This window comes from Balaenoptera musculus, chromosome 16, assembly GCF_009873245.2.
Source record: "Balaenoptera musculus isolate JJ_BM4_2016_0621 chromosome 16, mBalMus1.pri.v3, whole genome shotgun sequence".
In the NCBI taxonomy this organism is placed as follows: domain Eukaryota; kingdom Metazoa; phylum Chordata; class Mammalia; order Artiodactyla; family Balaenopteridae; genus Balaenoptera; species Balaenoptera musculus.
The window spans coordinates 80080760-80098775 of NC_045800.1; the positions used below are offsets into that span (position 1 = coordinate 80080760).

The 18016-nt window shown below is 41.7% G+C and overlaps 2 protein-coding genes across 13 annotated transcripts in view; one reads left to right on the forward strand and one right to left on the reverse strand.

The window, feature by feature from the left end:
• Positions 1-1139: 1139 nt before the first annotated feature.
• GGPS1 (geranylgeranyl diphosphate synthase 1) lies at positions 1140-13010 on the reverse strand. 7 transcript variants are annotated; one of them, XM_036829622.1, is made up of 6 exons: positions 12785-12979; positions 9388-9480; positions 5030-5100; positions 4073-4408; positions 2469-2563; positions 1140-1182 (listed from the first exon to the last, which is right to left on the reverse strand). In XM_036829622.1, the coding sequence occupies exons 2-5, from the start codon at positions 9455-9457 to the stop codon at positions 2471-2473; spliced, it is 570 nt and encodes a 189-aa protein (XP_036685517.1). In that variant the 5' UTR covers positions 9458-9480; positions 12785-12979; the 3' UTR covers positions 1140-1182; positions 2469-2470. The 7 variants fall into 7 exon arrangements, 6 of the variants coding, with proteins under 6 accessions (XP_036685517.1, XP_036685515.1, XP_036685513.1 ...); XR_005016918.1 differs by having other exon boundaries at positions 1143-1182; positions 2469-4408; XM_036829618.1 differs by lacking the exon at positions 1140-1182 and adding an exon at positions 10436-10492 and having other exon boundaries at positions 2020-4408.
• Positions 13011-13370: 360 nt separating this feature from the next.
• Positions 13371-18016, forward strand: part of ARID4B (AT-rich interaction domain 4B) — a 130776-nt gene continuing 126130 nt past the window's right edge. For 3 of the 6 annotated variants that reach the window (XM_036828646.1, XM_036828650.1, XM_036828651.1), the window contains exons 1-2: positions 13371-13627; positions 14625-14679. In XM_036828646.1, coding sequence (XP_036684541.1) covers positions 14674-14679 — 6 coding nt within the window. In that variant the 5' untranslated portion in view covers positions 13371-13627; positions 14625-14673. Of the gene's footprint in view, positions 13794-14624; positions 14680-18016 lie in introns of all 6 variants that reach the window. The other 3 variants (XM_036828648.1, XM_036828649.1, XM_036828645.1) reach the window with 2 other exon arrangements.

Here is an 18016-nt window from a genome sequence, read left to right on the forward strand (position 1 = left end):
CTTCCCAGTCTCCATTACAGGAAAATCACATAAGGCTAAGAGATAGTGTCTATCACTCTTCTATCTCCAAAGCCTAGCAAAGGATTTAGCTTATAGGCACTCAAGAAGTATTCTAAATGAAATGAATGAAAAACAGAATAGTGTCTCAGCAATGACGAACATTTTCTGGCAGAGTATAACGTGTGTGGGGAGAGTAAAATATTAGGAAATATGGTTGAAGTCGTTTGGAGATCAGATTTTGGAAAGCCTTATATACTCTGCTAAGGAATTTACAGGTGGCAGTATTGAGGATTCTGAGAATTTAAAACATGGGAATGACATAATCAGATTTGCTCTTTGGAAAGACAACTTTGGTTGGAGTGTGAAGGATAGACTGGAGTGGGTAGAGATTATCGGAGGGAAGCTGCTTAGTACATTATTACAATAGACCAGTGCTTTCTAAACTTTTAAACATATTTAAGTGTGCATTTAGAATGGGAGGCCAACAGTACAGAAGAGCAAAGTGCTCTGACCTGTATTCAAGGTCCTGGCTCTGCTCAGTAAATGCCTGAAGAAAAAAACATAAAACAGGTGGTAACTAATAGGTCCTTCACAAATGTACATTTTCTTCCCTCTTTTCTTCCTCTCAGTGTACTGATTAAAACAGAGCCAATGGATAAATCTTGAGGATATAAGGCAGGGAATGAAATAAGGCCCTCAAGAGGCAGAAAGAGAGGGAATCAAAAACAGGCGAGCTTGTTTGGTCTAGGGCAGGAGGACAAACAACTTTTCTTGAGATGAAAGGCAGACCTAAATAAGCATAGGGGAGGAAGGTTAGAAGAGTTTACATTTAACAGGAGAAGAATGGAGGAGGAGGAGGGAATGCTAGATTGACAAATTTCATTTATTTTTTAATTTTTTTGTAAATTTATTTATTTTTGGCTGTGTCGGGTCTTCGTTGCTGTGCGTGGGCTTTCTCTAGTTGCGGCGAACGGGGGCTACTCTTTGTAGCGGTGCGCGGGCTTCTCATTGCAGTGGCTTCTCTTGTTGTGGAGCACGGGCTGTAAGCGCGCAGGCTTCAGTAGTTGTGGTGCACGGGCTTAGGTGCTCCGCAGCATGTGGGATCTTCCAGGAGCAGAGATTGAACCTGTGTCCCCTGCATTGGCAGGTGGAGTGTCAACAACTGCATCACCAGGGAAGTCCCTAGATTGACACATTTTAAACCTCCATCAGGATTAGATGAAAAATAAAAGGGCTATTGAGGTTTTAATACATTAATTTGCAATGGCTACAGCAGTTGTGAAAACGTTCCCCAGCAGCACTTGGCAATGTGGGAGGAGCAAAGCACGTGGACCGTTGGATTCATGCAGGATTGGGAACTGGCAGGATGAGAGGGGCCTAAGGAAAGGAGGAAAGTGATCCGAGAAAGCTCTTGAAAGGCTCCCTGAAGTGAAAGACTACAGGTTATAGGTTAAGAAGAGAAGGAAGTCAAGTAAGGAAGTTGACAGAATGGAATAAGAGAAGAGCTGATGTATTTAAAATCTTGCTGAGGTCTGAAAGTCATTTATAGCAACATAACTAGCCTTCATTCATTTGATTTTGCCAACACAGAAAATCAATTTGATTTTCTTCGGTATTAACCATCATGACTACGGTTCAAGTGAAAAGAATAGATTTTTGATGATTTAATACATAACTCTTTTTATAAGTCCCCAATTCAATGCCAAGCATTTCTGTCACTGAAAGGCAAGATAAAAATGACAAAAGAGGGCTTCCCTGGTGGCACAGTGGATAAGAATCTGCCTGCCAATGCAGGGGGCATGGGTTCGATCCCTGGTCCGGGAAGATCCCACATGCCGCGGAGCAACTAAGCCTGTGTGCCACAACTACTGAGCCTGCGCTCTAGAGCCCGCAAGCCACAACTACTGAAGCCCACGCGTGCCTGGAGCCAGAGGCTACTGCAATGAGAAGCCCGTGTACTGCAACGAAGAGTAGCCCTCGCTTGCCGCAACTAGAGAAAGCCCGCATGCAGCAACAAAGACCCAACACAGCCAAAAATAAATTTAAAAAAAAAGAAAAATGAGAGAAGAATCATGAGTAGCACCAGGCCAAAATTAATTTGATTAGGTAAGAAATAATCTACTTAAGCAATCATTATACTTATAGGTAAATAACTTCATTTCTGTCTATATAGTTAGCATTAGATCTTTTTTAATATCAAGTTTGTTATAGGTTCATCAAAACAAAGTTCAAATATCCATAGTATAACACAAATATGTATGATTTTCAGAAGAGCTTTCCTTGGATCAATTAAAATGGAAGATTCAAATTATTCTAAAAGTTAGTAAAGGCAATACACAACTTTTCAAAAAAGATTTAGGTTGAGTGCTTTGGTGAGAATTTCTCATACAAAAATATGGTGGTTTGATCTAAGATAACACACTGTACTACCAATCAAGCAAAATGTAATGCTACTGAGAAGTACATACTTTCATTTTGGGATGTCAGTGACACTTCTCATACAGAAATCAGGGTCTCTTTTTTCATACCTCTTGTGCCGTAAGACGTAAGACGGCTCCAGGGGCTGAGGGTTTAAAATGAAACAAAAGGGATAGTCAGGGTTAAGGCACTATAAAGCTAACTGTGCCTGATAGTGTAGCCTTTGGCTAATTTTCAGTCAGGCACTAGCTCTCAGGTTAACACTTTTCTTTCCTTTAATCATCGAGATTAAAGATGCCTACTTCCTTTTCCATTCAAGCACCAACTGCCTACAGCGGGGTTAACGATGCGGGTGGGAAGGAAAAGGACAGTTCCCCCAGCTTTTGTACTTGTGAGCAAACAGCTCTTTTATGATTTTTACTACTAACGATAAGACAGTATAAAAAGGTTTAAAGGCTCCTTCCTAAAATACATTTTCCATGTACCTTTTTTCCCCCCACAGATGGAAAGATACTGCTGTACCCAGATACTAATTAGTTTTGAGGCACAAGTTACATTAGAAGGAAAAAGAATTTGGGCTAGTGTGTAAATTTCATGCAGTGGAGACTCCTTGGTTAAATAAACAGCAGAATTTGCTGGGTTGGGAGGAAGGAAAAGAGGCCCAGAACGCTTACTGCTTGTCACTGTCAGCTTTGTCATGGAAGACTTTACTAAGGGAGTTTCCAGGGAGGAGAATGAGCTATTCTAAGCAACGACATTTAGGAAGAAAGAGGAGTTCCTGTGGTCTTTGGGCCAGCTAGCTATAGAAACTGGTCCCAAGTAGTCAATGGCTTGGAAATGGGGTAGATGAATTGTGAACTGCCCGTATAGTACAGTTAGGAAGTATGTGGATAAAAATTCCTGGAGCTGAAGTCTTCTTTATTGACAGAATCAACAGAACATGCATGGCAGAGTTGGCCACAACGTCCCAACACAGCACATTCTGACATTCAAATTAGACTCATTTAAACGTGGCTCATTCTGATTCCTTCAACTTGGTACTATGATTATCTGTACGCGGGGATTCTATATTGAAACAACTTCACTCACATCACCACTATCACTCAGTTTTTGGAGACTAACAGCTTGGTCCAAATTCTAAAAAAGGTAATAAGCTAAAAGACAAAAAAAAAAAAAAAAAAAAAAAAAGTCAACTAGGCTATCAGGCCTAATCAAGAATGGCTTAATATTATTCATTCTCTTCTTTGAACATTTTACTTAAGTGTTTTACTAGAGCTACTAGCTCAGGGTTCCCACCACATGCATCGATTTGTTCATAGGCTTTAGATTCAAGCTCTTTAAGAGTATTCCGAGTGTATTCAAAAGAACCTACGTTCTCAAGATAATGTACACAGTATTTTTTAACATCTACATTTTCGGTTCTCTGGCGCAAGATATTCTGCACCTGGGTGCTTTCAGGCCTTGACCAAATAGCATGAATAGTAGGGAATGAGAACTTTCCCTCTGTTAGATCTTCACAAAAGCTTTTGTTTTCACTATATTCTTTGGAGTGTAGATTAGCATAATCATCCCTGATTTGGAAAAAGAGCCCAAGTGTATTCAGTAGTGGCTTTAAATCTTCTTTGTAATCAGAGAACAACTGCATGAGACCTACTGCTAATCCAAATAGTCCTCCTGTCTTCTGCAGCACCATTGCTTTATATTCTTCTTCAGTGGGGCAAGTGTAATTATCCCTCCAGTAGATATCCAGGCCTTGTCCCTGATGGAGTTCTAAAAGCTGGCGGGTAAAAAGCTTTACTGCATCTGGGTGATCAAGGGTTAAGACTTTCTCTAGGCCAAGAAAATATACATAATTGGCAGAATTGATGACAGATGGAATTCCATAGATGCTGTGTGCCACTGGAAAGCCACGACGGAGTTTTGAGTTGTCTTCAATATCATCGATGAGTAAACTGGCATTATGCAACATTTCCGTCACTTCAATGATAATCTAACAAGAAATACAATTGAAAAATTTCATTTTATTTGAAATTCAAAAGAGCTTATAAATACTTATTGTATATTAACAGATTATCAAAGTGTCAGGTGCCTTAGTTTTTACAACTAGTTATTACTTAGTGACCTCAATGTAAGATATTGTATGATCATTAAGCTGAATTAAGAGCTAGGAGTATTTTTACATGATATCTATTAATTTCTTGGAGATTAAGAATAAGGTTAGGACTTCCCTGGTGGCGCAGTGGTTAAGAATCTGCCTGCCAATGCAGGGGACAAGGGTTCGAGCCCTGGTCGGGGAAGAGACCACATGCTGCAGAGGAAATACACCCATGCGCCACAACTGCTGAGCCTGTGCTCTAGAGCCCATGAGCCACAACTACTGAGCCCATGTGCCACAACTACTGAAGCCCACAAGCCTGGAGCCTGTGCTCCGCAAGACAAGCCACTGCAATGAGAAGACCGCGCACCACAACGAAGAGTAGCCCCCGCTCGCCGCAACTAGAAAAAGCCCGTGCACAGCAACGAAGACCCAACACAGCCAAAAATAAATAAATAAACAAATTTATTTAAAAAAAAAAAAAAAAAAGGAAGAAGGTTAGAATTGCCTAAATACCTGTAGCTTGTCTTCTGGAACTCTTAGCCAATGATTAAACGCCTGTGAAAGTTTGGTTCTCACTTGTTTACCTGCATTTAAAGAATAAAATTTGGCAATAAATTAATATTTTTAATTACAAGAAACACATTCAGAAACTTCCTGTGAAACTAATAAAACTTGACAAATCCAGCCCCACCAATCCATTATCTACTGTAGAGCTTGTCTTCCACTGCTGGGCCCTACTACCTCCCTCCGCCAAAACTCATATCCTAAAATGCACAACCTTTTAAAATTAGGGCAGGCAAAAGAGAGTTCTAGGACTCCAGGGACCCATCAGTAAGCTCACTCCTTTCATCTTAACTTATATCAACAGTTTTGGAATGGAATGTGCTTTTTTTTTTTTTTAACATCTTTATTGGAGTATAATTGCTTTACAATGTTGTATTAGTTTCTGCTGTATAACAAAGTGAATCAGCTATATGCATACGTATATCCCCACATTCCCTCCCTCTTGCGTCTCCCTCCCACCCTCCCTATCCCACCCCTCTAGGTGGTCACAAAGCACCGAGCTGATCTCCCTGTGCTATGCGGCTGCTTCCCACTAGCTATCTGTTTTACATTAGGTAGTGTATATATGTCAATGTCACTCTCTCACTTCTTCCCATCTTACCCTTCCCCCTCCCCGTGTCCTTTATTCCTGTCCTGCTCCGAGGTTCTTCAGAACCATTTTTTTTTTTTAAGAGTCCATATATATGTGTTAGCATATGGCATTTGTTTTCCTCTTTCTGACTTGCTTCACTCTGTATGACAGACTCTAGGTCCATCCACCTCACTACAAATAACTCAATTTTGTTTCTTTTTATGGCTGAGTAATATGGAATGTGCTTTTAGGGAATTATGATCTAATTCATTCCTTTTTTTGAAAAGGGAGCCAGTCTAGTTAGTGGCAGTTAATTAGCACCATCCACTTCAGAGGCTATAAGTAATTTTTTTTTTATTGACATGTAGTTGATATTCAATGTTGTGTTAATTTCTGCTGTACAGCAAAGTGATTCAGTTATACATATATATACATTCTCTTTTAAAATATTCTTTTCCATTATGGTTTATCATAGGATACTGAATATGGTTCTCTGTGCTATACAGTAGGACCTCGTTGTTTATCCATTCCATATATAACTATAGGTATTTTTAAGTAAATGTACTTTGCTACTGAATTTACCTAATAGAATTACCTCTTAAAATTATCTACCATTCCTTTATACTAAGATTTTAGAGACTGGACAGCTCTGCTTCTTTCCTATCAAAAAGTGAATTACCACTCCACGAAGTATTCCCTTTTAACATCCTGAATTTAGTCAAAAGTTAATCTCTTTATTTTGACTAGGGCCCTTAGTTTTTCAATATTATCTTTTTCTTACACAGAAAGCTCAAGAGAGGTCTTTGGGTAGTAGTCACCATTAGAAGTCATTTTAGCCCAAATATAAAGGAATGGTAGATAAAAACCACAACCAGTTCATTTAATAAAAATGTTCTTTCTATGAGCTTCCTGCTAAAGCGAATGCACAGTAACACCCTAATTTCAGATTAGGTTTCAGGAAAATAGTTACATAAAGTTTCAGTAAACAAAAACAGTACTTTCTGAGTCCTGTGTTTTCTCTGCACCAATCAGCCAAACAAATGAATACACACACCACTGTCACATACCCAAATGGAACAAAGTTTCACTTTCTGTGAGAAGTCTAAAAGGGAAGGATCTCTTAGGGTTCTGGAAGCAGTATCCTCTGTCTACTAACCCTTAGAATGTGGTCTGAGTAGCAATTATATCCTTTATCCTTCTGATTTACTTTCCAGTTTGACAAAGGTCAATCTGGGCTATACTGAGAAGGCACAACTGTGCAAAGTAATCCTATCACCTTAAAAAAGAAGTTAAGAAGATGAAGAACAGAGAATCAATGTGCAGGCACATTTTCCCCTTCACTTCAGAATGTATTTAGAAAACAGTACAATAAATGGCTTAACTTACACGTACTCAGGTATGTATGTATGTATGTATCTATGTATTTATTTATTTATTTATGGCTGCATTGGGTCTTCGTTGCTTCATGGTCTTTCTCTAGTTGCGGTGAGCGGGGGCTACTGTTCGTTGCGGTGTGTGGGCTTCTCATTGCGGTGGCTTCTCTTGTTGCGGAGCACGGGCTCTAGGTGCAAGGACTTCAGTTGTTGTGGCTCGCAGGCTCTAGAGTGCAGGCTCAGTAGTTGTGGCGCATGGGCTTAGTTGCTCCGCGGCATGTGGGATCTTCCCGCACCAGGGCTCGAACCCGTGTCCCCTGCATTAGCAGGCGGATTCTTAACCATTGTGCCACCAGGGAAGTCCCCTCAGGTTTTGTTTTAATATTACAGTAATTACTGTTTCCTCTTTAAGACCTTAACGTTACTGACTCCCCTTCTGCAGTCCCTCTTCTTCCTCCATTTCAAAACCCACCCTCCACCTCCCACTGCAAAGGCCTGGGGACCTACACTTCTACACTAGGGTAAATAAAGAAACATAAATAAAAGTCATTCTACTTCACTAATTTCAGAATATCCTAATATCAACAATTATTATTATAACCTCTTACCAGCAAGAGTAACCTTACAATAGAATAAACGGTCTGGCCCATCTTTAAGTCACTTTAGTAACTCTGAAGCTCTCTGTGAAAAATACTTTATGCATAACACAGTTTCCTCTTTCTTTAGGAAACTCTTTTGAGGTTATATTCTATCATGGGTGCAAGAGTATATTTGATTTGAAAGATAAAAAGATGGGATACCTAATGAGAGTCTTAAATATGTTATCTAATGGCCTAAAACATTACTTCCAAATAATGAGGATTAAAAAAAATGTTACAGAAGTAGTTCATTACACAGGTAAGCATTACTGTTAAAATGTAACTACAGGCAGTCCTTGCTCTGCACAGTAGTGGAGCAGAGACACTGGGTGGTGCTAGTTGGACACTTGTCATCACTGGTAATTGGCATATTTTATGGTAGCCCAGTTCCAACCAGTGTTTGCCAGCGTGTAACAAAATAAGTCCAGCAATAGTTGGGAAGAGTACAGGAGAAATATTGCTACCTTTCTCAATGGGAGACTCTAAAATAAGTAAAGTTACTGGCTGCTGAATAAATGTCACTCAAAAGCAGTCTCTTGGCTTTTTCTTAAACAGTAGGCAACTTTTTCCTTGCATTCTCTGCTTCTGTCTCTCCTCCATTCTTCTGAAGCATTGACATTAACACGTATGTCTCCATGAGGGTATGCCAGAAGAGAAATGACACTAATCATGACGGTCTCCAAGGTGCAGGTAGGGAGCTATCACTCTTCCGGCTTCAGACAACAGTACTTATCCTCCCCAGACTCATGAAGAATAAAAATGCCACTGAGGAGTGCGCATCAAGAAAAGTGTGCACTTTAGAACAGAAATGAAAAACTTTTTATTGTGATTGAGTTGAGATCATCACTACAGTTGAGCCACACTATGGGCTAAATAGGTTTCTACGGTTGTCAACTTATCACCTTACTTTTTTTTTTTTTTTTTTTGGGCCATGCTGCACAGCTTGTGGAATCTTAGTTCCCTGACCAGGGATTGAACCCGGGCCCTCAGCAGTGAAATTGCAGAGTCCTAACCACCGGACTGCCAGGGAAGTCCCAACTTATCACCTTTTAGTAACTGGTTTATACATGAAGTTGCATTACAAGAAACCACACTTATCACATGCATGAGTTTTTCCTTGCTACTATCATTTCCCAGAAAAGCTTAAAAAAAAAGAGCAAAATAAAACAAGCGCATACATATGATTAGGCAGGTGTTTCTTTAGGAAGCCATGTCCAAGTGACTCATTTTTATATAGGAATAATGTGGGCTATGCTTCCAAGTAATGTGCTTTGGATGCTTTACTATTTGTCTCTTAAAGGAACTAGTAGTATAAGAAATGCAGTGTATGTGACCATGGAAAACCTGGACAGGGAAGTTAAGTGAAACTTCTTCTTGTTTCACAAACTGGCAGAACATCCCCTAATATCTAAAGAGTAGGGAATAGGAATGTGTGGCATCCATAAAGAATAAAACTTGTAATGAGATACTCAAATGTTTTAAGTGTTTTTATTTTTTTAGTTATGTTATAAAATTGGATATTTTTAAAGGGGTGCCTCAAAAACGTGCCTTTTAAGAACAAAAAGTTGTAAAAGTTTATTATTATTTTCCTCATATGTATCTTCTTACAAAATAGAAAATAGAAACTCTCAAGAGTTGGCAATTCTAACCTTTTCTGTATGCTAATATTTAAATGACCATTACTTTATATAGATGACCCTATATGTACTATAACTAAACTGTTACCTGGTAACTGAAGTAAGTACTTGTAAGGTTCTAGAAGAATTCTTTGGGCTGTTTCTTGGGTCTTCTCCATTGTTTTTTGATTTCAAAGCTGATCTGTAAAAAAGGAGAAACATAAACATGATGTAGTTAACTAAATTATCTGAGTATCAAAGGGCAAAGGAATTTGTATTTGTATTTCAAGGTGTTTTAGTAAAGGTAAACTTTCAGTTTGGTTTTAAATGAAAATTCTACACCTATGAAATCTTGAAAACATTATGTTAAGTGAAGGAAGATGGTCACAAAAGGTCACATATTATATGATTCCATTTATATGAAATGTTCAGAACAGGCCAATCTATAGAGACAGAAAGCAGACTAATGATTGCATAGGGCTGGGGACATCAACATCAAGAGAAAACCACAGAATTAGATACTTCTATACTTGATTGATCACATAAATTAATAAACATACTTTTTTTTCTAAGAGCATTAAAATAAGTATGTTTTATACATTTGACCCTTACAACAACAGTGGGGTTAGGGGCACCAACACCCCTCCTCCGCACACACACACACAGCTGAAAATCTTCTGCAGCCACAGATTCAACTAAGTGCAAATCATGTAATACTGTAGTATGTATTTATTAAAAAAAAATCCATGTATAAGTGGAGCCCAGCAGTTCCCACTCACGTTGTTCAGGGTCAACTGTGTATTTAAAATATAAGGAGAAAATCCTATTCTGCATTTTCTTCACAATCAATCCACTTTAGACATTCTGACTAAGATATGCATTTACTTGAGTGCAATTATATTATTAAAAATATTCCCCTGTAGTGACTTATTATTCTGAATTTTATATTTACTTCAATATTTTCTAGAACATCACTCAGTTTTCCTAGAATCCCCCTTTACTATTGAATCTCTACTATTTCTTTGTAAATATCTATTGCTATTTTTGTTTGTCCTCCTATTAGGAGTCTTCATTTCTGTTTTTGTTGTTTTTTCTCTTTTTTGGGGGATGGGAGGGAGTTTTCATTTCTAATTGGCACACTTTAGAAGGTTTCTCACCTTTGTCTACTTTCTTCTGCTTCTTGGGACAATGATTTGGTCTCTAGGATCATGAGCCTAAAAGATTGAAAAGTGTATTTTCTGTAGTCTACTCTTGAGTATCTAGGTGAAACAATCATAAAAAATCAGCACTTCCCAAAGGAAATCTTTTCAGCAATACGAATCCTAAGAGAAACCTTTCATATAGGAAACTTCTACATCTGCCTTGACCAACAATTAATGTTAAGTATGTTGCAAGGGAAAAAAGTTCAGAAAATATTTCGAAATAATCCAAATACCAGTTTAGTAACCTATTACCTATACTGTTTAAAGTTTGACACAGATTATCTTATTCTTAAGAGATTAAAGAAAGAAAAAAAGATGATGCGCAGGAAGAATAATCACTTAGGTTAAAAGATTATTGAACAGAATTAAAAGTAGAATTTTAAAAAAGTATCTCTTATATACTATTCTATTTAAACCAGTTAGTAGCCATCTCTTCCCAACTAGGTTGAGAACAAAAATTATGTTTATCTTTTTCACAGCCTCCAGAACACATCTGACTTAATTTAAAAATCAGTAAGACCAACTTTCAATAATTCTCTTTTGTCTCTGTATCAGTAACAACAATACGCTGCTGGACAGATTTTCAGCGCTAATCTGTTTCAATTCTTAGGGCTTAGCTGGTTGATGTTTTGTTCGACTGAAAATATTAGTTATGAACTTTAAAAAATCATTCTTTCCTTTGCTCACTCCGATAAGTTTAAGAATACTCACTTAACAAATAAGTCAATTAATGTTCCTTCCCCAGAGAATGTTTGTATGCAAGTATTCTCAGCAGTGGGAAAACACAGAAGCATCAATTTTGCTAGGTACTGAAAACTAAAGTTTCCTGTCTTCTAAAGAGTCTAAGGGTTTCTACATTACCGTGGCATATACTCTGATTTGGCTCTTTTTCTTTTCTTCTTTTTTAACCCAAAAGACTCCAATTTATAACACCTAGAAATTTCAGCTATCACATACTGGACCCGAGTATAAAGAAGCATTAATGTGTTACATGAACTCTACTAATTTACTTTTTTTAAAGTAATTAATTTTTAAACTATTTTACCGAAGTATAGTTGATTTACAATGTTGTGTCTAATCTACTTTTAGAACAAACCACCACAGGATGCCTCTGTGAGAGTCTGAAACTACTCATTTTCAAAACTGGGAAACTGCCTTACGTTTGTTCAAACAACGGATGATGAATATTAATTAACACAAAATCAGATTCTCTTCTCCGTGTGGACTACTGAAGCAATATCCCCCTGGTCCTCTACTCTTCAGCCAGTGACCTTTTCGAAATTCAAATCTGGTCCTATCTCCCTTCTGATTGGCAACCCTACGAAGTTATCCCATGGCTCTTAGATAAGAACAAAACTCCCTAACATAGCGTATCAGGTTAGGACAGCCAAGCTCCCGCCCCCCCCCACCCCGCCCGCCCAGCCGCTCCTCATGCTTTAAAAAGCTCCCTCCTGTAAGAAGGCTTTCCAACGTGATGTTCTTTCTCTCTGGAATGTTCTTTCCGTAGTTAACTCCCGCTAACCCTTCCACTCTCGGCTCGATCCTCACTGCCTCGGGAAAGCCTTCCCTCATCTCCCTAAGGTAAACTCCCTATTTCCAATTCTCTTATCACCACGAAACTCTCCTTCGTGGCACTCACACCTGTTGCAATATCACACTGACTTGTGTGACCACCCTGCCTGTCTCACTAGACTCAGGCTCACGAAGGCAGGGACCACACCAGGCGGTGGCGTTCAAATGTGGGAAAGACGAAATGAACGAAGGGACGTACGGCGAGTACCTTCCAATGCGTTAGAGGACGAAATCCGGGCACACGCACAGAAAAGTGAAAATATCGTGCAAAGTAACTTTTTATAAAGGAATGGGACTGGTTTCAGAATTGCTAAATCGACAAAGTGTAAGCGCGGCTGTGAAGCGCGGAATGCATCCTTCCACTCGAACTCCGGGAGACGATGGATGGGTGTGAAGAAAATTGCCAGAGAGGTACATGAAGGGAATTTAACTTCGAGGCATATTTTCCACAGAGTCTTGGCAAAAGGGCTTCCAACACCGACTCCGTCTAGCAGAGCCCGCAGGGTCGGTGAGTTTCCTGCTTCCTCTCCGCCCCGAGGCCCCCTTCCGCTCCGCGGGGTCCCCTACCGCTCCTCCCCTTCTCCAGCGAGAGGATGGAAAATTCGGACACAATCCGGTTCAGCATCCGGGTCCTCACCCTCCTTTCTTTCTTTCCTCTCAGCTCCGCCTCCCAACCTCCCCCACCCTCACTCCCCATCCGGGTTCCCCCCAGCCGCCACCACAGCCACTCACGGTTCGAGGATGATATCACAACTTTCACGCCGGGGGTCCGGGAGTAGCAGTACCCAGCATCAACTTCCCACCTTATAGTTCAGAACAAGGCTCCCCCGGATGCCTACATGAATCCCTCCCCTCACTTCACGATAGCACTCTCCACCCTCCTCACCCGCCAGCGACACCGCATTGCTCAGTGCAAGAAAATGCGCCATCCCGCTCACACTGCGCAGGCGTCGTTGCCGCCTCCCCTTTGCTTTGTCGCCCCGCCCCCTTTCCCTCCCCCCACCTCCCCATCTCACGTAGGCGCGGGGCGTTGCGGGTCTTGCAGTTCTCAGGGGCAAGGCCTCGCGCATTGGCCCCAGAGGCTGGACTACATTTCCCGGGGAGCTTTGAGGCGTAACTTTCTGTTTCCATAGAACTGGTGGGAAAATGGCGTCGTTGTTTGTATCGCGGGGACCAATAGGAACAGGGTGTGGGCGGGTTCTAAAGAAGTCTAACCAATCCGAGGTCGTCTAAGAGGCCATCCGGGAAAGAGGTAGGGGTGGGGAAAAAAGTCTAGGGGAGGGGAGAAAGGAGGGAAAGGGGGGGACTTGGGGTGGGGGGGGGAAGCGATGTTTGCCCGTCAGTCGAGTCCGGAGTGAGGAGCTTAGGCGCCGGAGCGGAGGGAGACTCTTGCGCTTAAGCTTGCAGCCGCCACGGCCACCGCCTGGACCTTTGCCCGGAGGGAGTCGCAGAGGGTCTGTCGCCGCCGTCCTCTACAGGGCAGCGCGACTGGGGGCCCGGACCTCCAGTCCAGGAGGGATTTTTCGTCGTCCCCCCTCCCCCCAGCGAGGGAGCCCGAGCGGCCGCCAAACAAAGGTACCAGTCGCCGCCGCGGGAGGAGGAGGAGCCGGAGCTTCAGCTTCAGCAACCGCTGGACCCGCCGCCCTTCTTCCCCCATCTCTCCCCCGGGCCTGCTGGTTTTGGGGGGGAGCAGGGGAGGGGACTCTGGACGTGCCAGGGTCGGAGCTTGCCTCCGAGGAAGGTAGGGGCATTTTCTGGGGCTTTCGCGGTCTCGTAAGGGGGTCTTCGGGGGAGTCACTGGGCCCGGCCGGGGAGCCGGGGAAGATCGCTGGGATGGTGTCCCCCGGCGCCCCAATTCGGGGCCTCGGCCTCCGAGGAACTCGCGCCGCCCCCCTCCCCCCCGCAGTTGCCGAGTCCGAGTCGCCCCCCACCCTGGCGGCCGCACACTTGGCGCTTTAGTGCCCCTCGGCCGCGGTGGGGGGCCCCGACCGGTGGGGGGGCTCTGCCGCCGCCCGGCCCCTCGGCGCTCTCGCCGTCCCCGCGGCCGGCAGACGTGGATCCCGCTCGCACTTGTCGGTGTCCGCCCCGGAGTGGGACGTGGGCTGAGGCTCTGCGGCGGGTCGGTGTAGCCCGCGGCCCTCCGGCCGGTCCGCCGCCCCCGCCGTGCTCCCCGAGGCCCGGCCCGCTCCCGCTCGGACGCGGGGTGCGCAGCCCTTCCGAGGGGGAGCGGCCGCGCCGGCGCGCAGGCCCGCGGGCAGGAGGGCGGCCGACCCCGCGCCGGCCCCCGGGCTTGTAGTGAGTTTCTTCTCTGACAGAAATGGCGTCATTGTCGGAGACGGGAAACTCCGTCGGGTCCCGACAATGGGGACGGGAAGCTGTCGAGCTGTGTAGGTGGTCGGGTTTGCGGGGATGGCGGGTCCAGAGGGGGCCCCGGCTCGGCGTTTGGTGGTTCGGGGACTGACGCCTCCTTCGGCTCCTTGTCGGGGTGCAGGCTTCGCACGGTTCCCTCCGCCTCCGCCGGTGCAGAGGGGTGCCCGTGGTGTTGACGGGGTGTCTTTTGTTTCGCCTCCAGGTGCAGGTGAATCTGGTGTTTTCGAGGGGATCGCGGCCCCAGGATCATCATGAAGGTAAGATCGCCTCCAGAAAGCCAGCCTCGGGGGCTAGAGGATCCAGGAAGTGGGGGGGTTTGATCGGGGTCGGGTGAGCGACCCCCGAGTTTTGCCGAGGAAGGTGTGTGGGGTGGCTTGGGGCCCGAGCTCGTCCCCGGGGACGACGGGGGTCAGCTGCTGTGGATCTCGGTGGGCTTTGCTGTGGACTTGGAGCCGGTTATAGGATATCTCGCTGAGGATGATTTTTTTCCCCCGTATAGATCCTCTCTTTTTGCAGGGAATGAATGATAGGAATAACTGCGTGAATTTAAGTGTTTTAAAAGCAGGTCAAGTAATCTGACTCTAGAAACTGGACCGTACTGTGGTTCTATCGGTTACGCCGATGAAAGAACATCTCATTTATTGTGCGAACAGTACTGTGAATTTTTAGTAGAAGACCTATTAGATTAGCGAAATCAAATATAATCTTAATCGAAAGATTTTTCAGGAAAATGTTTGTGATCTTTAGAAAACTCAGAGATAGCAGTTGTTCCTCGGATTTCCGGGGATTTAGGATTATATGGTATGTTTTCCTCTACTGATCCATTTGGTCTCTAAATTATCAGATGCTCTGTTGCATTGTGATAAAACCGATGGGGAAAACCGATGGTCAGGTTTCTCTTAAATGTAAACATGTTAACTGAATGTAGGATGTTGTCTAAAAAGTACAATCTACTTAAATGCTGGAAGAAATTATAGTCATAAAAGGACAGGGTTTTTTTTCACTTTAGAGAATATGTAATTGAATGCTGTCATATTTTTTAACGCACTTGAGGATGAAAAGCCTTAGATATCTGAAATGTCTAGATTCAACTGGTGGAACTTAGAGACTAGCAGATATTTTTCATCCATTACAAATTCACAAGTGCTTGAAAGGAGTACAGGGTTTTCACAAGGATAGAAATGCAACAGTTAGTGTGTTAAAATGTGGATGTCATCTACTTTTGATAGTTCCTTTGAATTTTTTTTTTTTTTAATTTATTTCTCTTCAGAATCAGGACCACTTTCATAGTACTGCATTCAGATTAAGATTTGCAGTACTTGTGTTTATGGTAGAAAGTGAAAGCTGTGGCCAGTTAAATATTTATCAGTTACACAAAGTAATTAAATTTCATCCAGTTTTTTTGTTTTTTTTGTTTTTTTTTTTTAGGTTTTTTTATTCTTGAGTTTGGGGTGCTGTAAACTCCTACCTGAAACAGTTTATATCTGCTGAATTACTATTTCACCTTCATGTAAATGAAAAAACAGTGATGTTTCAGACATGAATCCCTTTTGTTAATCACAGATGCTAGCTACACCTTCTGTGACCTGTATAAATCAGTGACAAGTAAATTTATCAGGGAAAACTATATATCTTCTTTGGTGTTGGACAACAATTTCTTAAGAAAAGTGTTGGGTTGAATAATATGTAATAAGTTCAGAAGCTGATTAATACAGGATTTAGTTTGGAATAAATGTTGTAATCTGTCACAGTTTCCAGTGTAGTGCCTGGCACATCTCGAGCCCTCTGTTAATGTTTGGTTAAAAGAAATGTAGTAAGTTGAAGGTCTTTTAGATTTTAGATTTTCTTACCTTTTCTTTCTTCCTTTCATTTCCTTTTTTTTTTTTTTCTTCAACTTATCTGTTTAAAAAAATGAAAGTACGTTGGAAGCTTCAGCCCTGAAAGTTTCACGGTATTAGGCAAATGCAAATATTTTGGTATCATTTTAGAACTACTCATTTTAAGGGCTCAGCATTTCCATTATTACTGGCTTATAAAAAAAGTTACTAGTAATGTTAAAAGGAAAGAATTGTTAAAGTAATCTTGTAATTTTATGAAAGAAGAACTTCTGTTATTGTCAGTATAGTAAGTCCTCTCTTTGGGAATCTGCTAGTAATCAGAAGTCCTAAAGATGTAGCTTATTTCTTTCAACTTAATTTTTTATGTTGTGAAAGCTGAGAGGCTGCCCATGATTGGTATTTTGCTTTAACAAAATTGCAATTCAAAAAGTATGTAGTATTGATTATATTAGGCTTAGATTTTCTTGTTTGTGTGTTCCCAGTTTCTATATTGTAATGACAACTGAGCTGTAGAAGGATTTATGCCAATTATCGGATCTTCCCTAACAGATTTGTACTTGTAGCAAGCTTTTAAATTTGTAGTATGTGTCCTACTAGTCACAGAATTAAATTTTATTAAGTGATAGTGTATTGAGGTAATTGAAAGTGTGTAGGAGTACACTTTTTTGGTTGTTGCTTTAAAGTCCCAAAACAAGGAAAAATATATGTAGCATTTTAAGTGCTATATGTTTTAGAAACAATTTTCCTGTCAGAATTTACTTAAATAAATAAATAAATAAGGCCTCTTTACTGACGAATATACTGTATCTCATGGTATTTTTGCCCAGTGTGTTTTTGAGACATATGACTATAACGTAAAAGCAATTTTGTGCTTTAACATAGATCATGATGTTGGTGTTATGTTCAGTTTATTTTTCATCTTTTTGGTAAACCTTTCAATGTCACTGATAGCACATTATCAGGAAATGATAGATTATTGAAGTTTATAAATAATTCTAAGACTTAATTATGTCAGATACATTTCCTACTTTTTTCTAAAACTTTTTTTTTTTTTTTTGCTTTTCTGTTGCGCAGGTTATTAACATCTCTCATTACACTGCAGTAAATTTTGAAGTGGAAATGGGCTGGATAGAGTAGACATTTCAGAATCTTTAGGGGATAAGTGATTTAGGTGGTTGTACTTAGGATCTGGGGAGATGGGCTTTTTCAGATATACCATTCTCTCCTCAGTAATCACTGCCTGAGACCACATAAAAATAATGGGTTGATTACAAGTGCCTTTTTTAATGTCCTTTGCTTGTGTGAGTATTCTCAGTCCCTTTCCCCTTCCTCCCCCCCCCCCCTTCCTTTTCCCTTTCCTCTCTCTGGATCCCTTTCTCCCTCCCTCTTTCTCTTCTACCTTTCCTTCCTCTCTTCCTCCTTATTCTTTCCTCCCTCCCTCTCTCCATCTCCCTTCCTTTCTCCCTCCCCCTTTTATAAATCATTCATTTAACAACAACCCCTTCCATGTGTCAGGCAGTGTGGCATGAAGGTAAATATGCTCTCAGACCTGCTGTCAAGGAGCTCACAATTTAGTTGAAGACGCAGAAAAATAAAGCAAACAGTGCATGTTGAATTATAAGAGTATTTTTTGCAATATACAGTATTTGTGATAAGTGCAGTGGGAGGACATAAGAGGACACTTAAAGCAGAGAGCCATTGAAAGTTCTCTGGTGGAACTGGCATCTAAGCTGAGGGTTAAAGCTTTTGCTAGGCA